The sequence below is a fragment of the Furipterus horrens genome, unplaced genomic scaffold, assembly GCF_987537825.1.
Source record: "Furipterus horrens unplaced genomic scaffold, mFurHor1.1.pri manual_scaffold_1, whole genome shotgun sequence".
In the NCBI taxonomy this organism is placed as follows: Eukaryota; Metazoa; Chordata; class Mammalia; order Chiroptera; family Furipteridae; genus Furipterus; species Furipterus horrens.
The window spans coordinates 121728211-121754616 of NW_028327171.1; the positions used below are offsets into that span (position 1 = coordinate 121728211).

At 36.1% G+C, this 26406-nt stretch overlaps 1 protein-coding gene across 1 annotated transcript in view; it reads right to left on the reverse strand.

The window, feature by feature from the left end:
• Window positions 1-26406, reverse strand: part of PTPN4 (protein tyrosine phosphatase non-receptor type 4) — a 290817-nt gene that overhangs the window by 104105 nt on the left and 160306 nt on the right. The window contains exon 10 of the mRNA XM_090279321.1: window positions 17919-18007. Coding sequence (XP_090135447.1) covers window positions 17919-18007 — 89 coding nt within the window. The remainder of the gene's footprint in view (window positions 1-17918; window positions 18008-26406) is intronic.

Sequence of the window (26406 nt, forward strand, 5' to 3'; positions counted from 1 at the left end):
AATTAATATTTGACAGAAGAAGCAAGCACATACAATGGTGTTGGGAAAAATGGACATATACGTGCAGAAACATTAATCTAGACCACCTTATTACACCACACACAAGAATAAATTCAAAACGGATCAAAGACTTAAATGTTGGACCCGAAACCATAAAAATATTAGAGGAAAATATAGGCAGCAAAATCTCAGACATCGCTTGTAGAAATTCTTTATTGTATATATCTCTCCAGACAAGGGAAACAAAAGAAAAAATAAACAAATGGAAAACTACATCAAACTAAAAAGTTTTTGCATAGCAAGGGAAATCATCAACAAAATAAAGACAATCCACAGAATGGGAAAACATATTCATCGATATATCTGATAAGGGGTTAATATCCAAAATTTATAAAGTACTTACAAAACTCAATAGCAAAAAAACAAATAACCCAATTAAAAAATGGGTAAAGGACCCGAAAAGACACTTCTCCAAAAAGGACATACAAATGGCCAATAGACACAGGAAAAGATGCTCAATGTCACTAATTAGTGGAGAAATGCAATTTAAAACTACAATGAGATACTACCTCACACATGTCAGAATGACTATCACCAATAAATCAACAAACAACAAGTGCTGGTGAGGATGGTGAGAAAGGGGAACCCTTCTGCACTGTTGATGGGAAGGCAGACTGTGCAGCCACTTTGGAAAACAGTATGGAAATACTTCAAAAAATTAAAAATGGATCTGTCTTTGGACCCAGCAATCCCACTTGTCTGGCAATATTTCTGAAGGAACCCAAAACACTATTTCAAAAGAACATAAGCACCCCTATGTTCACTGCAGTTATTTACAATCACCAAGACATGGAAGCAGCCCAAATGTCCATCAAGAGATGAGAGGATAAAATAACTATGGGATATTTACACATTGGAATTCTACCTGCTCTTAAATAATAAGAAAAATTTATTCTTTGCAACAGTAATGTTCTCACCTGGAGAACATTATGCTAAGTGAAATAAGCCATTCAGAGAAAGACATATACTATACAATTTCACTCTTGTGTGGAATCTAATGAATAAACTTGAACTAACAAGCAAAACAGAGACAGACTCATAGAGAACAGATGACAGTAGTGGGGGTGGTGGGCAGGCTAAGGGGTGGAGGGATTGACCAAAAGGGGAAAAGGACTCATGGACATGGACAACAGTGTGTTGATTGCAGGGAGGAGGGGGCTTAAGGGGACTAAATGGTAATGGAGAAAAAACAATAAAGATTGAATTTTAAAAAAAGATGAAAATCAATTAATATAAACCAACACCTCAAAAGACTAAAGAAAGAAAATGACAAGATCATATCAATGCATTCAGAAAAAGCACCTGACAACATCCAATGCCTATTTACAATTAAAAACTCTCAGTAAAGAAGGGTTACAGGGAAACTTTCTCAACTTGACACCTTCTACAAAAACAGCTAACATACTTAATAGTATAAAACTAAAAGCTTCCCAATAAGATCAGGTAAAATGTATGGATGTCCTCTTTAACCACTCTTTTTCAATATCATATGGGAAGTCTTGCTAATGCAATAAGGCAAAAAAAAAAGGAAATAAAAAATACACTGACTGGGAAGGAACACATAAAACTGTCTTTGTTCACAGATGATATGATTGCTTATGTAGAAGATCCAAAAGAATTGACAAAATTCTTCTGGAACTAGTAAGTGATGAGAGCAAGTATGAAGGGTACAAGATTAATATATAAATGTCAACTGCTTTCCTATATACCAACAATAAACAGGTGGACTCTGAAATTAAAAACACAATATCATAGGACTTCCGGCCAAGTTGGAGGTGTAGACACACATGCGGCGTCTCCCTCCACAACTAAGAAGGAATACAACTACCTCAAAACTAGAAACAACCAGAAGTTCCAGAAAATCAAACTGCATGGAAGTCCAGCAAACAAAGATATAAAGAAGAAATACTCATCCAGAAAGATAGGAGGGTTGGAGCCGGAGCGGAGAAGGACACAGTGTGGTGGTGGTGGTGGTGGTGGTGGTGGCGGTGGCCGCAGCAGGCCAACAGAAAGCCCAGTCACGAGTTTTAAAAAGTTGGGAGGGACACCTGGGGAGCGTTCCCAGCTCCTCACCAGACCGCGCAGCTCACTGTCCCAGCTCCGAATAAAATCAAGCCTCATTGCTTCTGACTGTGCAGACCAGTGGGGGTTGGGGCGGAGGAAGAAACTGCTGGTCTCTCAGCAGAGTCCACTTATTTAAAGGGCCCCCACGGTCCTAGACCCACCCACTCTGGGAACAACGGCCAGGGAAACAGCTACAGAGGCGCCAGTCCCATATGAAAGTGGGAGTATTGCCTGGAAAAAGGCAAGTGCTAAGCAAATGGCACAGTTCCCTTTCTGGCCCCTCACCCATATATAGCACCACAACGTGGTGAAACGGGTCGCCCTATACTGATGAATACCTAAGACTCTGCTCCTTAAACGTGAGAGGAGCGACAGCTCTACCTGGGATGTGAAGGCAAACACAGGACCCTGTCAAAATGAGGAAACAGAGAAGTATGGCCAAAAGGGGGAATGGATCAAGATTCCAGTGGGAGAACTAAGCGACAAGGAGACAGTCAACCTAACAGATGAGGAGACAGATGCAGAATTCAAAACACTGGTGATAAAGATACTCACAGGCTTCACAGATATAACTGAGTACGGCAAACGGGTAAGAGAAGAAGTGAAGGCTAACCTAACTGAAACGAAAGAAAATCCACACAAAACCAATGGTGAAGGGAAGGAAACCAGGGTTCAGATGAATGATTTTGAACATAAGGAAGAAAAAAAACAGTCAACAAGTGCAGAATGAGGAAGCAAGAATTGAAAAAAATGAGGAAAACTTCCCAAATTTTGTGAAGCAGATGGACATACAGGTCTGGGAAGCATGGAGGGTCCCGGGCGAGCTGGACCCAGAGGGAACCTCACCAGGTCGCATCATGATTGAGATGCCAAAGGTGAAAGATAAAGAGAGTCCTGGGAGCAGCAAGAGAGAGGCAGAGAGTTGCCTACAGGGGGGTGCCTACGGGACTATCAGCTGATTTCTTAGAGGACACTTTGCAGGCAGGAAGGGACTGGCAAGCTACGTATTCAATGTAATGAAACCTGCAACCAGGATTACTCTATCCAGCAAAGCTATCATTTGGAATTAAAGGGCAGATGAAGTGATTCCAGACAAGGTAAAGCTAAAGGAGTTCATCATCACCAAGCCATTATTATATGAAATGTCAAAGGGACTTCCTTAAGAAAAAGAAGATCAAAGCTATGAACACTAAAATGACAACAAACTCACAACTATCAACTGAATCTAAAAAATAAAAACAAAATCCAACTAAGCAAACCAGAATAGGAACAGAATCATAGGTATGGGGATCTTTTGGAGGGTTATCAGCTGGGAGGGGGGAGCGGGAGAAATGAGGATATGGTGCAGGGATTAAGAAGCATAATTGGTTGGTAAAAAATAGACAGGGGAAGTTAAGAACAATATAGGAAAGGGTGAAGCCAAAGAACTTATATGCATGATTCATAGACATGAACTAAGGGGGGGTGGTATTGCTGGAGGGAAGGCGTGTATGGGGCAGAGGAGAGCAAAGGGGAAAAGAACTGGAACTACTGTAACAACATAATCAATAAAATATACTTAAAAACAAAAACAACCACAATACCATTTATATTAGCACCCTCCAAAATGAAAAAGTTAAGCATAAATCTAAAAAATACATATTAGAACTATACGAAGAAAATTATAAAACTCCGATGAACAAAATCAAAGAAGATATAAATAAATGCAGAGGTATTAAGTTCATGGATTAGAAGAATCAATATTGTTTGTCAAGATGTCAATTCTTTCCATTTTGAGCTACAGATTCAATGCAATCCCAGTCAAAGTCTCACCAAGTTCTTTGATACTGACAAATTGATTCTCTTATTTATACGGAGAGGCAAAAGACCCAAAATAGCCAGCATAATATTAAGAAAAAAAACAAAGTTGGAAGACTGATGCTACCTGAATTCAAAACTTACTATCAAGCTATATAAATCAAGACAGTGTAGTACTGGTAAAAGAAGAGAGAAAACAAATCAATGATAACATAGAACTCAAACAGACCTCCATAAATTGTCAGATGACTTGAGAAAGGGACAAAGGCAATACAATGGAGCGACGACAGTCTCTTCAACAAATGGTAGTGGAACAACTCGACATCCACATGCAAAAATAAATAAATTTACAAAGACATTACACCCTTCATAAAAATGAACTCAAAATGGATCAGAGACATAAAAATAAAATGCCAAACTATAAAACTCCTATATTTAACATTGGGAAAAATCCAGATGACCTTGGGTATGGTGATACCCTTATATATATAACACCAAAAACATGATTCATTAAACAAATAATTGATAAACTTGATTTCATTAAAATTAACAACTTTCCTGTGAAAGGCAATAAATTAGAAGTCACAGACTCAGAGAAAATATCTGTAAAAGACACGTCTGATAAAGCGCTATTATCCAAAATATACAAAAAAAACTCTTCAAATTCAACAATAAACAAAAAAACTCCATAAAAAATGAGCCACAGCCCTTTACAGACACCTCACCAAAGAAGATACACAGCTGGCAAATAAGCACAGGAAAAGGTACTCCTCATTATATATAATCACGGAAATGAAAATTAAAACAAGATACCACTACACAACTACAGAATAGCCAAAATCCAAAATACTGATATTATCAAATGATGACAAGAATATGGAGCAACAGAAACTCTCATTAATTTCGGTGGGAATGCAACATGGTACACAGCTACTTTGGAAGACTGTTTGGCAGCTTCTTAAAATACTAAGCATACTTGTACCGCCCCTTATAGAAATTGCACTCCTTGGTATTTAACCAAAGGAACTGGAAACTTACATCTGCACGATAATGTGCACATGGATGTTAACAGCAGTTTTATTCATAATTGCCAAAACTTGGAAACAACCAAGATGTCTTTTAGCAGGTAAATGAGTGAATAAACTGTGGCACATCCAGACAATGGAATATTATTCATCTCTCTCTCTAAAAAAAAAAAAAAAAAAAAAAAGGCATCAAGCCATGAAAATAAATGAATAAAAAATAAATACATCTCACTAAGTTAAAGAAGCCAATCTGAAAAGATACAAACTAAGGATTCTAACTATGTGACATTCTGAAAAAGGCAAAACTATGGAGAAAGTAGAGATTAGTGGGTGACAAGGGTAGGTGAGGAGATGATTAGACAAAGCACAGAGGATTCTTAAGGCAGTGAAATTTCTCTGTATATTATAATGATGGATGTCATTATACTTGTATATTTGTCCAAAACCATAGAATATATAACAACAAGAGTAAACCCCAAAGTAAACTGTGGACTATGGGTGATTATGATGTGTCAATATAAGTTTCATACTTGGCAAACAATGCACCATTATAGTGAGTGTGGTTATGGGGTGAAGCTATCAATGTATGGGGGAGGGGATATATGGAAATCTCTGTACCTTCCTCTCAATTTTGCTGTGAATCTAAAACTGCCGTAAAAAAAGTCTTACAAAATTAAACAAACAAAAACTATATGCAACATTTAGAGAAAAATGTTAAAACTTCAAGGTTTTATGCAAAAATCCTAAAGTTTTTAATCTAGTATTAAAAAAACAATGAGTTTTAAATATTACCTTTTACATTCCTTTCTTCTTACATGTAACTCATATTTTTAACCTTATATAATACTCAGATCTCTTTAAACCTTCAGATCTGAAAATTTTGAGGCCAAGAGATTCAATCTCACTTAACAAAACTTGTTTTGGGATCCTGGCCCAATCATCTAAATATTTTCCTGGTAATTCTAAGGTTGAATATTTATTATGAAGTATGGCACTATCCATTCAAGAAGTTCTCAGCAGAAGAAACAAAGATTTAAAAGTAGTGACGAGTAAAAACAAAGAAAATCTTACCCTTTGGGACAGCATGGGTGAATCTGAAGAGCATTATGCTAAGTGAAATAAGCCAGTAAGAGAAAGACAAGCACCATATGATTTCAGTCATGTCAAGTCTAACAAACAAAAGAACTCACAAGCAAAACAGTGACAGACTCAGAGAGCAGGCTGGCAGCTGTGTGTAAGAATGGAGGGGTTAACGGGAAAAGAGAAAAAATTCATGGACACAGACAACAGTGTGGTGACTGCTGGGGGGTAGGTGGATGCAGGTGGAGAAGGGTATAGGGGTATAAATGGTGGTGAACAGAGACTTGAGTTGGGGTGGTGAACACAATACAGTGTACAGACGATGTGTTGTGGAATTGCGCACTGAAACCTGTATAATTTTGTTAACCAGTGTCACCCCAATAAATTCAATAAATAGGGTGAAAAAAAGTAGTGATGAAAGCCTATATGAGCTAAGGGTTTTCTGCAAAAAGGTTCACATTAGAATAAGGGGGCAGAGAATTTATTTAAAGAAATGGAAGCATAGAACATTTCAAACCTGGGGAGATTAGTGGTTGCTTAGAGCTGGAGGTGGGTGGGAGGCAAAGGAGGAGATGGGGGATGACTCTTAATGGTTACAGGTATCTTTTGGGGAGTAGTAAAAATGCTTCAAAATTACAGTGATGTACTCTACATAAACTAAAAACCATTATTTTATACCTTAGTAAGTGAACATATGATATGAGAGCAATATATACATCAATATAGCTACATAAAATGCAGTTTCATGATCTATGACTTAATTTTAGGGTTCAATACATTTACAATTGCAGTCATATGTGTAACTGACATTTGCATTTATCACTATCATAACATTTTTTGCTATCTATTTGTCCAAAGTTTTGTGTGTTTCTCCAGGAATGGCAACTATATAATTATTTTTTATTGCTTTAGTGATTAGCTTTATCATTACCAAATTCATTTCCCTCCCCTTTTGAAAACCATTTTATTAAGTATAATTTGATGTTCAATAAACTGTGCATATTTGGAGTGCATAATTTGGCAAATGACATTTTTATGTATATACTCGTTCAATCATCAGTCAAGAGTAACTATATCCATCATAGCCAAGATTCCTTCTGCCACTGTAATCCCCCTCACCCAGTCTATCCAAAGGTAACAAGTGATTAGTTTTCCTAGAATTTATATGAATGAAATCATGTAGTATGTATTCTTCATCTTCTTCAACTCAGTTTAACTATTTAGAAATTCATTCATATTGCTGTGTTTTTCAGTAACTCTTTCTTGGTGAGGAGTATTCCATTCTATGGATGTATCACAATTAGTTTGTTCAATGCATAGTGGAAATTTATGTTTATTTCTAGTTTTGGCTATTAAAAATAAAGTTAATATAATAAATTTGAGTACAAGTCTTTGTGCACACATTTGCTTTAACTTCTCTTGGGTAAAACGTTAGGAATAGAATGGTTTGATCATATGGTATGTGTATGTTTAAATTTGTAAGAAACTGTAAAAAGCAGTGTTCCAAATCGGTTGTACCAATGTATATATTAATATTTCTAGATTACCTTTCTTATTTTCATTTTTATCTTTTATTTATTTTCAGCCAATCTACATAGGTACTCATATCTGCAAATAAAGCATTTTTCTTTTTTCTTTTCAACCTGTTTGTCTTTTATTTCATATTTTTGCCATAATATGTTGGTTAGGACCTCTGTAACAAAGTTGAAATAGAGTAAACACTTTTTCCTGATCTTACTTATATAAAACTCATTGACACTTTTACCATTTAGCAAACATTAACAGATTTTCCAAGATGTCCATAATCAAAATCTTTTTATTTATTATATTATTAAATTATTTTGTAATCCTCACCCAAGGACACGTTTTTCATTGCTTTTGGAAAGAGAGGAAGTGAGAGAAACATCTGTGGGAAAGAGAAGCATCGAATGGATGCCTCCTGTAAATGCCTGGATTGGGAGGGACTGACACTCAGGTAAGAAAATGGATGCTTAGGCTGGATGGGGCATTGTACCTGCCATGCCAGACCAGGGATGGAACCCACAACCTAGATATGTTCTCTGACTAGAAATCAAACCTGTAGCCTTTTGGTTACAGGATGATGCTCCAACCAACTGAGGCATACTGGCCAGGGCTCAAAATGTCCTTTTATATATATTTAGTTAAGTTTTAAAAATTATGAATGAATGTTTGATTTTGTCAAATTCTTTTACTGCATCTACTGAAACAATCATGTGGTTTTTCTTCATTATAATAATAAAGCTAAATATACAAATTGATCATCGAATGTTAAAGCGACCTGGAATAACTTCTATTTGGTCACAATAAATTATTATTTTTATATATTGTTGAATTCAATTTGATAAAATTTTATTAAGGATTTCTGCATCTATGCTCATAAGCAACTATTTTTCTTTTCTTATGAAGCCTTTGGTGCTAGAATTAAGGTAATATTTAGTTGGAATATGTTCCTTCCTCCTTTATTTTCTAAAAGACATTATGTAAGATTGGTATTATTTTACCTTAAATGTTTGACAGAATTGACAAGGGAGTTCTATTGGTCAAAAAGTTTTTAATTATAAATTGATTTAATTGATATGAGTATTCAAATTTTCTATTTCTTCAGTTACTTTTGTTCATTTAGTCTTTCAATGAATTTGCCCATTTAATCTAGGTTGTGAATGTATTTGTGATATTCAAATCTGTTCACAGCATTCTTTTTATTATGCTTTTAATGTCTGTAGGATCTATAGTGATGTCCCCTCTTTCATTTCTGATATCATTCTCATTTTCTCTGTCAGTGCAGCCAGACTTTCATTAATTTTCTCTATTCTGTATTCATTGTATATTTAATTATTTTTTTCCTTCCATTACTTTGAGTTATACTTATTCTTATATTTTTAATTCCTTAGGATGAGAACTCAAGACAACTGATGTTAAATTCTTTTTCACTGAATATACACATTTAAATTATAAAATATCCTCAAAACACTTCAGCAGCATCCTCAAAATTTCATGTATTTTTCAATTCTGTTAAAGCTTTTTCTTATTTGTCTTGTGATTTTTTTTTTCTTTGACTCATGATTTATTTAAAAATATTTATTAATAAGTCTTTGGAGTTTTTCTAGAAATCTGATTGTTATGGATTTCTAATTTAATTTCACTGTCATCAAAGAATATACTCTACATAATTTAACTTTAAAAATTTTTATTGATTGATTTTAGAGAGGAAGAAAGGGAGGGAGGAAGGGAGATGAAGAGGGAGAACGAGAGAGAGTGGGAGAGGGAGAGAGATCGATACTGAGGTTGAGATTGATTTGTTGTTTCTCTTACTTAGGTGTTCATTGGTTGATTCTTATATATGCCCTGACTGGGGATCAAACTTGCAACCTTGGCATATGGGGACTATGCTCTAACCAATTGAGCTACCTGGCCTATGCTGATTTAATGCTTTAAAAAATTTATTTAGGTTTGTTTTATGGCTCAATGTATTTTCTTTCCTAATAAACAAACCATGTGCACTTGAAAAAAAAAATGTATTCTGTGGTTTTGGGATGTGGTAGTGCATAAATACCAATTAAGATAGTTGGTAATATTAAAATCTATTCCAGATGATTTTATTTTCTAATTTTAGTATTGATTGTTGAGAAGGAGTTGCTCAAATCTCCAAATATGACTGTAGAATTGTCTATTTCTCCTTTAGTTTTTGCCTCATGTATTTGGAAACTGTTATTAAGCACATGCACACTTACAACTGTTTCTTGTTTTCTTTTTCCTGGTATATAGGCCATAGTTTCCTTTATCTTTGCATCTTTTAATATTTTGTTGGAAACTGAATGCTACGCATATTATATTCTAGTAACTCTGATATTGGTGTCCCTTCCCCACAGCTTGTTATTATTTGTTGGATTATTTTCATGAAAACTATTGCCACCCATCAACCCCAGGGTTAAATGTCTGCTGATGCTCTTCAGGAACGCACAGATTTGGATATGCCCACAGTAATTCTAAAATTACAGTGCTATCAATCATCCCAGTCTTTCAATAAGCACACCTAGCTATAACACTCCCCTAATGTCACTCTCCTCTATTGTTTGCAATGATGCCCGGGGGAATAAATTCCTTTAGAAACTGAAGTAATCAAATTTTAGCTTCCTTAAAGGAACAGTTTGTGAGGTAGGTGTTTGAGGCTCTGTCCTCTCCTATCTTTGTTTTTGTCTTCCCTGTGATCTCTGGGTTTTCCTAGACTGTTCAGTAACCTGAGCCTTGCAGTTATTTAAATAGTAATCCTCTGTTACACAAAAGGCCTGTTGATGTGGTAGTAAGGTGTGGGTTGGAAGGCATCATTCTTTAATACTATTACTAGGTCTCAACAGTTTTGTGGCCCATGACCCTTGGCTATGACCTTCAGTGCTTTTCAGCTCATCCTCTTCCTAGGAGAGACAATAAAGAGGGGACTGGAAATGGGTATTTCCCTTCCTCCACTTATTGATAAAAAGCCATGTTGGTTAAGTATTGGTAAAACAAATTTCCTTAAGGGCAGACCTTCATTAAAAAGAACAAAAAGTGCACTGGCTGGTGTGGCTCAGTTGGTTGGAGCATCCGTCATCCTGTAACCAAAAGGTCATGGGTTTGATTCCTGGTCAGGACACATTACCTAGGTTGCAGGTTCGGTCCCCTGCTGGGGAGCATACAGGAGACAACTGGTCATACTTCTATCTCTATTTCTCTTTCTCCCTTCCTCTCTCTCTAATATCAATAAATGTATTCTTGGGCTAGAATTTAAAAAGGGGGGGAGGCAGAAAGCAAATTTTAAATAGCTACTTCCCTCCTCATCAGCTCCACCATCCCCAACCCTTCTGAAGCATGAGTAGATTCCTCTAATTTTCACCTGAGAACCTTATGGGCACCTGATAGTAAAACTTAAAGAAGCATGGGGGCTTCCTTAATGCTGAAACTTCAAGAGTTTTCATCTCTCAAGCTAGTCTTTGCTCAGCCTCCAGCAATTAGTAAATTATCCTTTAAGTATTCCTATCAGTTGCTGGCTGCAGCAGTGGTTTATACTCCTGGTATACTGTCATTCTTTATATTCATCTGTCTCTCCAGTTTTCAGAGTTGCAGTTTGCCTTGTATCCTTAATTCTCTGAGGGATCTAAAAAGAATTGGTGATTTTCAGTTTTCTGATTTTGTTTTTTCTTATAAGGACAGGAGTGATGACTTAAAAATTCTTTACCTGATGGACTAAGAACCAGAACTCCCTTCTTTCCATTTTATTTTCTTAATGGTGTTCTTTTGATTAGCATTAACTTTAATAAAATCTAATTTACAGAATGCAAGTAACCCCAAATCACTATTCAATATTTTTAAAGTATGAACTTGAATTAGAAAATTCAGGGATAACCATACATGGAAAGATTATGAGGGAGAATATTTATTATGTGATAATTATTTTTCTACATGTAGCTCTAATTTTGAGAGTTAAGAGAAAAGTGAGAAGCTTGTGTTTCAGAATCTTTAAAACCTGGGTTTAAAGTCTTCATCATACTTATCAGTTGTTAAACCTTAGACCAGTCAGCCCCTCTCCCATTTCTCATTCCTTATCGATAAAAACAATGCTAATACCACCCAACTTACAGGGTTCTAAGCTACAGACAAAAATGCATTAAAATCCATGAGTGATTTGCCCCTTGCTTCGATATTATAAAACTATCAGTTCTAAAACTTCCAACTTTACTCTAAACTCTTCATTCATGCAGAAACTTGGTTAATTCCATTTAGATTTTGGCTTAAATATATTATTTCTAATATTAATATCAAAGGAGCTAAAATGTGCATGATACGTTAGAGCTATAATCATTATCAGTTTCATCAAGTGATTTTTTAAATACAATACTTTGCTAAAACATCAATTTAAAGAAAATGACAATTCTACAAACACCAACTTAATATAGGTGATGAAGTTAATATGGTCACTTATTCACACAGAGTATTTTTTAAAGTTACATTTTATTGATTATGCTATTATAGTTGTCCTGATTTTCTCCCTTTGCCTGACTCCACCAAGCACCTCCCACTCCCTCAGGGAATCACCAAACCTTTGTTCATGTCCAGTGGTCACGGGTCATGCATGTAAGTTCTTTGGCTACTTCATTTTCTTTACTGTACTTTACATCCCCATGGCTATTCTCTTACTACCTATTTGTCCTTCTTAATCCCCTCACCTCTTCACCCATTCCCCTACAGCCTCCTCTCATTTGAGAACCATCAAAACACTCTCTGTATCCATGATTCTGCCTGTTCTTGTTTGCCTAGTTTGTTTTTTAGATTCAATTGTTGACACAGAGTATTGAGAAATATGTTGCTTTTATAAAAATATTCTTAGTTTAAGAAAATTAAGCCATATATTTAATCATCATTGACTCTACTGATTTTCCTTCTAAATCAACTATTATTAGATCTTAAATCATGGCTACCTGTAGTATATTTATAAATGTATTTGTTGTGGTATGTGTTGTTATGAGTAGTTAGGATCACAAGAAATTCTTTCGTTCCATGATAACATAAATTTAGCAGCTTTAAATCCTCCCCTGGCTGGTGTGGCTCGGTGCATTTAGTCACTGGTTTGATTCCAAGTCAGGGCACAAGCCTGGATTGCAGGCCAGGTTCCCAGTTGGGGGCAGGTGAGAGGCAACCAATTGATGTATCTCTTGCACATTCATGTTTGTCTCCCTCTCTTTCTCTCTCTCTAACAAGGAAATAAATAAAATCTTTAAAACAACTTTAAATCCCACCTACTTAGTTTAATTTCTTGAAAATAAAGTTTAAAATGAATACTATATAAGGTTTTCCAATCAACATCTTAAATGCTTCTGTCCCTTTTTCCCTAACCTAAATTGTATGATAAAGACATGGAAATATCTATTTCTCAACATTAAACCAGCTCCAGGCATATTTACCAATAAAATAATATGCCAACTCCTGAGCTTATAGAACACGTAAAATCTTCATAATCTGAATCCAATTTCTTTCTTAAGCATCATATTCCTAAATTCTTGTTCTCCTGCTTCTATACTCAATGAAGAAAATTGAAAGAAAAACCAAACCAAATAGTCCAGCATTTCTTCAACTTGCCATGTCCTTTCTAACCAGTAGGTCTCTGCCCATGCTTGGTACCTCTACCCTGAACTCACCAATTGAACCCTCTACACACATCTCTTCCACACTTCCTTTTCACTGAGGAATTTTTTTTTATCCTTTAAAGACCATCTCAAATATCATGGGGTCATTAAAATTTACTCTAGAGACATTATATCCTTTGTGTTTCTAAAGCAATTTGCCAAAAACTCTTTTAGAATCTCTTACTATTATTATTTAATAATAAAGGAATATGTGTACAATATAGAATTTTGACAATACAGAAAAATTAGATCATGTTATTTTAACCCACATCATCTGAAAAGAATTTATTTCTGATTTTGACATTTATATAAAATAAAAATGTACTGCTCTGGCCGGTGTGGCTCAGGTGGTTGGAGTGGGAACTTATAAACGGAAAGGTTAGGGGGTTGGATCCCTGGTCAGGGCATGTGTGGGAGGAAACCAACCAATGTTTTTCTCTCTCTTTGCCTCTCCCCCTTCCTCTTGCTATAATAGCAATAAAAAAATGTCCTCAGGTGAGGATTAAGGAAAAAAAAGTATTCTAAAAATCGGTCTTTAGTAAAATCATAAATATAAAGATGCCCATCTATCAAAAATTTTCATACTGTTTTATAATGAATTTTTGTGTTTCCACTTTTAGGTAGGGACCATGTTTTGAACAGTTTAATATTCTCTTTTAAACATACCACAGTTTGAATTATATAGAAAGCATTTAGAAGATGTGACATGAAACACTAAGTGATCTTTGGTTTTCTTTTATGAGCTATATATAGGTATAATTTATATACACAATGAACTACACAAATAATAGGAGAACAAGCCAATGAATTTTGACAAATGTATTGGGCTGTACAACTTCCACCCACCAAACTCACCATGTAACATTTCCATTACCTTGAAATGTTGACTTGGTGCCCTTTACAGTCAATTGTCTCCTCCTGTTTTAAGTTTCTGGAAACCACTGGTCTGCTGTATCCATTAATTTATGTTTTCTAGAATTTCATATAAATAGACAAAGAGTATGTATAGTCTTTTGTGTCTGATTTCTAATAATCAGCAAAATGTTTTGAGGATGGGGACAACTATATGGCTTAATGCATCAACAGTTCATTTTTTTAAATTGATGAACACTTTCCTTTGTGTAGATATACCATAATTTGTTTACACTTTCATCAACTTATGGATACTTAGAATTCTGTTTTGTGCTGTTATGAATAATGTAGTTATGAAAATTAGTGTACAAATCTTTACGTAAACTTATGTTTTAATTTCTCTTAGGTAACTATCTAGGAATAGAATTGCTGGCTTATATCGTAAATTTATGTTTAACTTTATTATTATTTTTTTATCCTCCTCTGAGGACATTTTTTTCATTGCTTTTAGAGAGGAAGGGAGATAGGTAGATGGACTGGAAATGTGCCCTGACTGGGAATCAGACCCACAACCTTTTGGTCTACAGGGTGATGCTGTAATCAACTGAGCCACACCAACCAAAGCTCTGTTTAACTTTAAAGAAACTGCCAACTTTTCCAAAGTTGGTGTACTAGTTTGCATTCCCAGAAGCAATGTGTGAGATGTCTAGGTGCTCTGCTTCCTTGTCATCACTTAGCATTGTCATTCTTTTTAAATATGCTTTATTGATTATACTCTTACAGTTGCCCCAATTTCTTTTCCCTTTGTTCCTCTCCACCCAGTGACCACCCCCCCTACAGTTGTCCCCTCCCCCTTAGTCCATGCCCACTGGTTGTGCATATAGTTCTTCTCAACATCTTCCTGTCTACTTCACTCCCTCCTACTATGCTTCTTAATTCCTGGACCATCTCCCTTCCTTTCCCCTCTTCCCCTCCCTGCTGACCTCCCCTCAAAATGTTCCTCATACCTGTAATTCTTTTTCTATTCTCGCTGCCTACTTGATTTGCCTTTGTTTTGATTCCCTAGCTTCTGTTGTAGGTGGTTGTGATACAGTTTTCATTTTAATGTTCACAGTTTTGATGATTCTTCTCCCAAAAATCTGTTACATTTCATATAACAGTGGTTTAGATCTGATAAACTCCTTCAGTTTTACTTTGCCCTGGAAGCACTTTCTCTGCCCTTCTCTTCTGTATAAGTACCGCACGCTAACCAATTGTGCCACTGGAGCTCCTGCCCTTCTCTTATGAATGGCAGCTTCGCTGGATAGAGTGAATGGCAGCTTCACTGGATAGAGTAACCGTGGTTGTAGGTTTTTGCTTTTCATCACTTTGAATATTTCTTGCCAGTCCCTTCTCGCCTGTAGAGTTTCTTTTGAGAAATCAGCTGAGGTCTTATTGGGACCCCTTTGTACCTAATTCTCTTCTCTCTTGCAGCTTTTAAGATTCTCTCTTTATCCTTAATTTTTGACATTTTGATTATAATGTGTGTTGGTATGGTTCTCCCTGGGTCCGGGTTTTTTGGAACTCTCTGTGCTTCCTGGACCTGTAAGTCTATTTCCTTCCCCAAGTTCTGGACGTTCTTTTTCATTATTTTTTCACATAATTTTTCAATTTCTAGTTCTTCTTCTTCACCTTCTGGCAACCCTATGATTCTGATGTTGGCCCGCTTATAGCTGTCCCATAGGTTTCTGAACCTCTCCTCATTTTCCTCACTTTTCATTTCCTCTTTCTGCACTGGTTGACTGTTTGTTCCTTCCCTATGTTCTGATCTGTTGATTTGATCCTGATTTTCTTTCCCTCACCACTAGTTTCGTGTGTGTTTTCATTCATTTCAACAGGACTAGCCTTCATTCCTTCCCTGTCTTGTTTAAAATCTGCTGTTAGGTCTGTAAACATTCTTATAATCAAAACTCTGAAGTGTGCCTCAGAAAGATTTCCTATCTGCTGCTCCGTTAGATTAGATATTTTCTGTCTGGTCAGCTGCGTGATTGGGATCTCTATCATGATCTGTGCCATCCTGACAGTTTTGTGTTTACCTTTGCCTCCTGGGTGGGGCTGTCAAACATCCTATGCTATAGGGGGCAGAGCCCCATGCACTCATCACTACCAGGAGACCCTTCTCACCATGCTGTGGTGTTCTGTGTCGGGGCGGGTGTCCAAGATGGATTCCTGCTGTTTACTCTCTGCTGAGAGACCGGGAGCTTCTTCCTCCAACCCTACTCCCTCCGGCCCTCATAGTCAAGGCAATGGGGGTCTGCCTTCCCCAGTGTTGGACTCGCAAGCTGACGGGTTTTGTCTGCAGCCGGGGGTGCTCCTTAGGTGCTTCTTGCCTCCCCTTAAATATGGGTGTCTGTGCTTACTGCCATCTTGCCGCCGTTGCCGCAGCTGCCACCACCAGCACAGCTTGACCTCTCCACCCCGGCTTTGCCCCTCCTACCCATCCGGATGAGCACCACCTCTTTATAACTTCATATGCTGAACTTCCATGTAGCTTTATTTTCTGGAACTTCTGGTTGTCTCTAGTTTTGAGATAGTTATATTCCTTCTTAGTTGTGGAGGGAGATGGAGCATGTCAGTCTCGGCCTCCATCTTGGCCAGAAGTCCTGTCATTCTTTTTAATTGGGGCTGCTTTAGTGGATATAGAGTAATATTTTGCAATGATTTTAATTTGCATTTCACTGATGACTGAGCATCTATGTGCTTATTGGCTTGTATATATTCTTTGGTGAAAATGTCTATTCAAATATTTTCCTGTTTTTAAAATCACATCTTCTTATTACTAAGCTATAAAAGTTCTTTATACATTCTTGAATCCTTTATCAAATATATATATATATATATATTTAAAAGCCTTGTCTTTTCATCTTCTTTATAATGTCCTTTGAAAAACAAAAGTATTTAATTTTGATGTTCATTTCATTAATTTTTTATTTTATGGTTCATGTTCTTGTGACCAATCGAAAATTTATCTTAAAAAATAAAGTTATGGAAATTTTATAAAATAATTGCTTCTGTCAGTTATCATAATTCTATTATAGTGGTATTAAAATGACTAATTACAAAAACCTACTGAATAGAAATTAGAGATTTGAAAAACCAGGACCAAATATTTTAAGAGCTGTAAACAGATGAATACTATAGTTGTTTTATATTTGTTTCTTTCTCTAAATAAAATCATTGTTTATTTTTAGAAACCTGAGTTATTTATATTATATACAAGAAATATGATAAATGTGATTTTTATGATTTTCATGTTATTCCAGTGAAGTGAAGTGGCAGATGCTACTTTTCCTTTTCATTTATTTTAGGATATGGAAGTGACAGTGGGTGAATAATCCTAGATAATGAAGACAAGGACAATATGCTAAGGACAGAAGAGCACTAAGACAAAAACAAACAAACAAAAATAGGAGTTTCATATCCTATGGAGCCGCCATAGTTTCTTAGGACCAATTTAAATCACTGTACTAGTGGGTATTTGTTGCAGCAACCATACCCCTGTTTCAACTAATAAATCAGTAACTCATTGAATGCATTTAAATGGAATACTGTATTAGAGCCAGTAGCATGGTACAAAACAGAGAAAGAATAATGTTAGCTATTAGATTACAATACAAATTTAGATTAAGAGAAAAATTCATTTTTTATAAGCTAAGCAATTTTTGAAATAAGTAACTCAATTATTTTGTTATCTTCTGGTAGATTCCAAGTAAGTGCAATAATTTTACATGCCAACATTAATATACTTCAACAGACACTTTCTTTAATATGAATTATTATATTAGTAATATAAAAAAGCAGAAGTATTAATGAAAGTCCTTACCATGGAAAGGTATTCATTCGTACCCTGTTCTTATAAATCAGAATTCCTCCTGACATTACTCCAATCATAATTTCATTGTTACTTTGATCCTTCAAAAAAAGAAAATGACAAATCTAAAATACTGGGATTTAACTGTGAAAGATGTATTTTAAAAACAGAATTAGTTTATTGCTTTTTATACTGTGAGGCATTTTCAAAGGCAGCACATAATTGCATATTTATAGACAAATATGGTACTTATTACCTCATAAAAATAAGTGACAAACTTCAAATCAAACTTAAATGCTGCATCATCAAAAGTCATTACGATCTAAGGATTTCCCATAGTTTTTATAACTGGAGCTGACTCTTTGGGGCAGGAAATTAGAATGATGAGTTAGTATCCATCCTTCCAATTCTAAAATTATGTTCCAATCACTGTGTAAATATAATGCTGGGATTGCAAAAAGTGAATAAAACATGGAGGAGTTCGGAGTCTGGTGAAGGACAACCTTCAATAAAACAATAGTTGCAATATAATGAAAACTCCTACAGCTAGTATAATACAATGAAAACATCATGGGAGTACAGAGTGAGGAACACTTGTAAGTGTTTGAAAGACAGACTCCAGAGAAGAAAATTTGAATTATGCTTTGATGAGTGAGTAAAGAGTTTTCATGTTAACAGATCCAATTTGAATAGCTAACATTGTACTACTGAGAAAATGAGTAGAATTAAAATACTTTTTCAGATGCTAAACTAATTTAGCAATAATGCTTTTACCCCCTACTATTCATTTGCTCAAAAAAAAAAACAGAACTGATAAAAATATAATCAAGATTCTATAATTGTCTCCCTAGGAAAACAAAACCTTTAAAATGTAGTTTCGCTCTGGCAGGTGTGGCCCAGTGGACTGAGCGCCGGCCTGCGAACTGAAAGGTCACTGGTTGGATTCTCAGTTAGGGCACATGCCTGGGTTGAGGGCCAGGTCCCTGGCTGAGGGCATGTAAGAGGCAACCGATTGATGTTTCTCTCGCACATCAATATTTCTCTCCCTCCCTTCCCCTGTAAAGATAAATAAATAAAATCTTTAAAAAATTTTTTAAATAAAAAAACTGTAGTTTCAATAATTTCAAATTAAATGGAACCTTATTAAATTAATCTCTTAGGAAGAATAATACATAACAAGGCCAAACACAACAGTATATGCTAATTTGTCTGGCTGCTCATTTTGTTTACCAGTAACCAGAACCATTGTGCACTATTATTAGTCTTAAATCATTTTTTAAAGGTCATCAATTAGAAGTCTGGAACAAGATGGCAGATTAAGCCTGAAAAATGGCAAACTTAATATATGCTTCTATTACTTCTTCTTCTCCCAATCTTAAACCATCAGAGAAGATATATGAAACAGAAAGAATCTATAACACTTAAAGGTATATAATCAATGCACCAGACATTTTAAGGAATCTATAAAGACATAAAAAGGATAAAATCAGATTTATGGTGAGGAAAAAGAAATTACAGAAAACCACAGCTCAAACTACACACAAAAGAGAAAGTTCTATGTGACGATGGAAAGAGCTGAAAAGTTAACAGACAAAAGTTCAGAGACAAGAAATAAAAATAAATAAAGGGACCCCTCAAATTACTGTCAGGATCATCAGTAAGGGACCACCAAAGGTGAACAGCTTCTACCAACCCTACAATCCAGCCCATGTGGAATGAGCTGTAAGACACAGAAGTGTGTACAGCCTGTCTAAAATAGTGAGTGTGGATACTAGGAACAGGAATTAGAGCGATCCCTAGAAAAGATGGAGAACCCCAAACTGAAAAAGGCAAACTATAGGCACATTCTATCTGGTAACTTGTTTCTTCCTCCACCATTATCTAAGGCAGGCTACAGTAAAGACAAAGATCATCCACAACCAAGTGAACTAGGAGTCACAAATACAAAAGAAGTACACAATCAAGAATCACCAGGCCACTTAGTAGAACTGATGTAGGGTATGTGGAAAAATGGCTGTAACTGAAAAAGGCTTATATGCACTAGCAAGGAGACAGTAAGACCAACACTCAACAAATTCATGGCTTAGAACCAGCAGAAGACCAACTTCAGCCAACATGGTGACTGGTTTCAACTTGGGGTAACCACTAGCCTCATTATACTACCATTGTAATACATCAGCCTTCTAAACAATACACCTAGCAGCATCATAATCAGAAAGCAAACGCCCATATAAGAACACAAGGTACCAATGGGGCTCTTCAGGTTCCTAGACCTCCAGAACACCTGCATCAGAACCAATATCATTAAAGAGATAGATGCAAAAATCAACAAACAGACCCAAACTCAACAAATAGACCAATTGAGCTGCTGCTATGCTGGGAGAAAAACATGTTTAAAAAACATGTTCAGGGATATCTAGGAGCTCTTATTCTTAAATTATAGCTATCTATACTGAAATGACAGTTCCCAAGGTATTGTCAGAGTAGGCAAGATAAAACACGCTAAAATAAGAAGACAACTATTTGTCCTTCATGGACACAAATGCTATATTTTCAATATACACGAGATGCATGATGACCACCTTATTTTAAAATATCTTACTTCGCTTTTTCTCTTATCACTTATTACTATTTAATACTGTGCTATAAATTGACTTCTTTAATGTTTCTTTTTTCTCTTCTTCATTAGAATCCAAGTAGCAAAGTATAGGGCCTTTGTTTTGCCCATCACTGGGTTCATAGTTGCAGAAAAGTGCCTTGTGTTTGTGGAATGAATGAATTTCTACCATCTATAGGAAAATATTATGACTGTTTAGTTTGGCATTGAACGCCTTTAAACACCTATCCCACCCCATTTTATCTCCCCTCTTCTAATTAGTAAAATGCTCTATTTCTTGTCAAGGCAGTTATATGTGTTTTGTCTACCCATAATTACACTCTTAGTTAATGCTGTTCTCATCCCTTCTTCATGTCTCTTCACAAATTAAAAGGAACCAAAGTCTAAATCAAGTCCATCTTCTTTAAAATCCCATTAGTCTACATCTACCAGTTTCTCTAACAGATATTTATCTATCCCTTACACTATGTATCTGAAATACCTAATTACTGTCAGCTAAATGATAATAGCTGACTGTATAACAACGACAATCTATGAAAAACTATCTGTGGTAATGGAGCAGTCATGTTTGTTTGCTTTGTTTAAATTTCCAATCTGTCAGGTAGTAATACTTTTACAAAATATAACAATCACATGCTTGATGTCAGATTGCTATAAAAGTTTCTAATTGCTAACTCTCAATTTCTGTATGTATGTCATTCATGGATCAGCACCAGTCTGTGGTCGTACTTTGAGAATCAAAGAAGCATTATATTATTTTACATTCTTCCACAGAGCCTAGTTCTAAAATAAATATTTCTTAATTGATATCTCATGGAAATATGCTTACACTTAACCAGTCACATTAAAAAGAATATGTTTCAAATAATCTCTAATTATAAAGACTTATAAGTTTTAAATAGTTACCTATGAAACTAACATTAAAAGACAGAGATCATTATATGCAGTAGCCATATGATTTGACAATGTAAATTTAGAGCAGTGGTTCTCAACCTTCCTAATGTCGTGACACTTTAATACAGTTCCTCATGTTGTGGTGACCCCCCCAACCATAAAATTATTTTCGTTGCTACTTCATAACTGTAATTTTGCTACTGTTATGAATTGTAATGTAAATATCTGATATGCAGGATGTATTTTCATTGTTACAAATTAAACATAATTAAAGCATAGTGATTAATCACAAAAACAATATGTAATTATATATGTGTTTACTGATGGTCTTAGGCGACCCCTGTGAAAGGGTCGTTCGACCCCCAAAGGGGTCGTGACCCACAAGTCGAGAACTGCTGATTTAGAGCAACCATAAAATCATGGAAAAGAGTGTAATATTTCCATAAATTTTTAATGATTCCAGTAACAACTGATGTGGTAATAATACAATTACTGTTTTAAGTGTGGTGTGAGATAAAAATAAATTAAATTATGAGATATTCTAATTCTAGAATCTCGAGTCTTATAAAAATCAAAATATCCCGTATCTCATCATAGCTATGTAGAAACATACAGATCCCAACTCTACACACTTAAAAGACCTAGAAACAATAACCAAACCAGTAGGAATGAGGATTCTGAACACCCAGATTGAGATTTTGAAATATCATTTTCCAATAAAAGAAACCAGGACTTGAAAAAATTGTTGATTCCAGGTCTGTGGCAGAAAACAGACAGGACAAACCTGAAACATTTTAAAATACTAACAACATGGAAGCTATTAAGGACTACAAAAGTTATGTCAAAAGGACTTAAGGGCCAAAATAAGAGACTTTCAATGACCAAAAATGAGTCAATTTGAGCTTCAGTAAGGAAAAGAATTATAATATTTTGAAACCTATCACACAAAATGTTTAATCTATGAATTCATAATGATATTACTTAAAAATATATTTGTATATCTCCTCAGGAAAGTGGTGAACTAACTCATTACCTTGAAAACTAGGTGAATAAAAGGAAAAGAACAAACAACACTTTCCCTGCCTTTCCCATATGACCTGTTCTTGGGAAGTCAAATAGTAAAAGAAGGGATATGACTCCCTATAAAGTTATTCCAGCAAATAAATAAAAACAAAAATAACTAGAGTATTTCTAATTTTGAATTAATGGATCCAGGCACTGAACATCAATGGCTGCTAACATTAAAAATAGTGAATACTATCCCAAAATTGTGAAGCTTTTGAATAAAGACTCCTTTCCTTTATTAAAAAATTAAAATAAAAACTTGACATTGTGTGCCTCTTGATAAAAGACAACAAAGGGATCAATACCAAATCTGATCATGATTCCAGATCAAGCTTGCCATGATCTTGCAGGAAACACATAAAATAGCAGAACATGTTGAATTGCACCATAAATATATAAAAAGCAAAATTCAGACTGTGAGAATCTACAGGTGAAATGGTCCAGTTCTTAAACAAGAAAATTCTAAGGAAGAATAAGGAAAAGAGGGGAAGAGGAATTAAAAGACATAGAAGAGTATGTAGTTAAACAAAAAGGAAGACCAAGCTATATACAGTATCTAGGAAGGCACACTTGGGTGATACGTATAACCATAAAAGAATAAAACATAATGTGTGGCTGTATTAGGACAGAGTTCAAAGAGGGTTCCTAGACTGGTTGGCTAAATTGTACTGCTTGACCTGGGTGGTCAAGCTGCAGATATTCACTAAAATATATTCTTGTTTCTGTTTTATTTTATAATAGGTTAAAAAACAGTAATGTAAAAAGGATGAGATTCAGGATAAACAGGAATAGATATTCAAATATTTTCCAACCATACCTCAATTGTTCATTTCATTTTCCCTGTAGTGCCTTCTCTTCCTTTCCTTTGGAGACTACTGCTCTAAGACTATTTAAATATTCTAGCCTCTCTACTGTCATATGTCAAGAGTTCACTAAAAATTTATGGTGTTGTGGATGAGAGCAACATTAATTTTAAGTTGTATGAGATAGCTATTAAAACAATTTTTAAAATTATTTTTACTTATTAAAAAATTTCAAAACAATATAGAAATATCAATTAAGAAGTCAAAGGGCACTACACACTTTCTCTACCTCACTCCTCAGAGAGAGCCACTATTAGCACTTTACATTCTTCTAGATCTTTGTGTTTCACAAATTATAAATATATATTATATATAACTACACAGGTTCTTTAATCAACAAAGACAGGGCACATTATTCTGCAATTTTATTTTTCTCTAAGGATTTTGTACATGTCTTATCATATCAACATACTTACAGATTCTCCTCGACTTATGATGGGGTAAAGTGAAAACACATTTAATACACCTTATCCACCGAGCATCATAGTTAAGCCTAGCCTACCTTAAATGTGCTCTGAACATTTACATTAGCCTAAAGTTGGGCAATTATCTTGAGTTTCATCTCAAGAATAATTGCCTTCCTTTTCTTCTCACCAGAAGCAGGAAACACTCACAGGTAAGTGTTTTAAAGACATGATGGGATGTGAAACATAAAACACAATATAGTCATCTCTCACTTATCACGGGTATTACGTTCTAGACCCCCCACAATAGGTGAAAATCTGTGACGTAGGAACCTTACATTTATTTTAGAATTTATATATATTTTAAGCCCTTTCTTTCCAGTACTTTTGCCAGCTTCACGGCCTTATCCACTGCAGAGTGATGGATTTAATCAAGAGAGAATCCCTTGTAATCATGGACCACTTCTGGCTACATTTTTTTCCAGCTGGTATTCAGAGTCTCACTCTTCATCTCCTTTATGGCCTTTTGAATATTTTGGAGACACGATGCAACTGTGTATTCATGCCAGTACGCTTTTAGCGAGAAGTCTTCATCCGAGTCCATAGCTTCAACGAGGTTTTGCAGGGCATTTCGAGTGTAGAGCGCCTTAAAAGCGCAAATAATGCCTTGATCCATTGGCTGAATGAGCGATGTGGTGTTCAGCAGCAAGAAGTCTATCTGGACACCATCATACGTCAGGTCGTCAGGTCGACAGCATGGCCTCTAGCTCTGCCTATTATCAGAAGCACTTTGAAATCAAGGCCTTTCTCTGCCAGATAAACCTTAACCTCTGGGATAAATCATTGATGAAACCAATCAGCCGTGAGGACTTTCGTGATCCAAGCCTTAAGGTTGTGCATCCAGTACACAGGCAACACATTCTTATTTTTGTTTCTTAGGGCCCTTGGGTTCTTGGACTCATAAATAAACCCTGGCTTTATCAAAAAGCCCGCAGCATTCCCACACATGATTAAAGTTACCCTATCTTTTTGGGCCTTGAAGCCAGGGGCTTTTGCTTCTTCCTTCATAATGAAAGTGCGAGGCGGCATCCGTTTCCAGAATAAGCCTGTTTCATCCATGTTGAAAACTTGTTCAGGCTTATGGCCTCCTTCCTCGATGATGTCTTTGAAATTGTTGTTCACGTACTCCTTGGCTCTGGCTTTATCTGCAGAGGCAGCCTCTCCATGCAGAGAAACGCTCTTGAGTTCAAAGCGTTTCTGAAATTTGTCAAACCAGCCCTTGCTGGCACTGAATGGGGTTGGTCTGGTTGGAGAAGCACTCGAAGGTCCTGCTTCAGCATCGTCGTCGTAGTCGTCCTCTTCTTCATTCTCATCACCGTCGTGATCATCCCTTTTTGCTGCTAAAGGATCATAAAGTTGCTTGGCCTTTGTCCAGATGGTGGTGTTTGTATCCAGAGAGAGATTCTTTTTTCTGCAATCTTTTATCCACACAGCTAGTGCAGACTCCATCTTCACAATGATCTTATTGCAGGAAGTAACCTCCCTCTTTGCTATTTTGTTGAAAGTCACTGATGCCGTAGACCTGATACTCTTCTCGTCCTTCTTTATATAGCAAACCGTAGACTCGTTGATCCCGTAATGGTGGCCAACAGACGCATAGCCTCTCCCTTCCTTCAACCTGTCGAGAAGTTCCACCTTCTCTTTTATGGTAAGCATCTTCCTCTGGTGCTTGGGTTCACTGCCAGAATCCTTAGAAGATGCAGAACGTTTGGGTGACATCGTAGGGCTTGCAATAAATTCAGTCTTTAAGGAAAATTTCACAAAATACAACACCGCAGAGCAAAACTATGCACAGCGATCGGAGGTAGGAGAGAAGTGGACAAGGCGAGATGCTGAGCGTATGCGCACAGTGCGGGATAGCAGACAGACTGATGCTACGGGTACTGAGCCAGTCAGCGCCCAGGATACACAAGACAATACTCTGGTTGGTCGCCTTCCATCAATCAGCCAATCGTGTGCCCTGTACAATCTCACGCAGACAAACGAGCATGAGGGTACATCTCGTTTTCACCATAATGTATGTTTTCGTCCGCAAAAAATATACATACTGTAAACAGTGTGCAGCACTTCATTTCAATTTAACATACTTTTAATGTTAGAATCATTTATTATATCTTTTAATATATTTTTTGAAAAATTATAGGCAAAAATCATTAAAATCATAAATACTACACATATATACATATACAGTACCGCAAAATCGCGTGATATAGCAAAATATCTGCGATAAATAATTAAATATAATATTTTTAGGACTTCCAGCCAAGATGGAGGCATAGACACGCTGCGTCTCCCTCCACAACTAAGAAGGAATACAACTACCTGAAAACTAGAAACAACGAGAAGTTCCAGAAAATCAAACTACATGGAAGTCCAGCAAACAAAGATATAAAGAAGAAATACTCTTCCAGAAAGGTAGGATGGGCGGAGCTGGGCGGAGAGAATGTGTTGTGGTGGCAGCAATAGCAGTGGCAGCGGCAACACCAGGGAAAATCAAGCCTCATTGCTTCTGACTGTGCATACCAGTCAGGTTTGGGGTGAGGCAGAAACCGCTGGACTCAGCAGAGTCCGCTTGTTTAAAGGGCCCCCACAGTGAC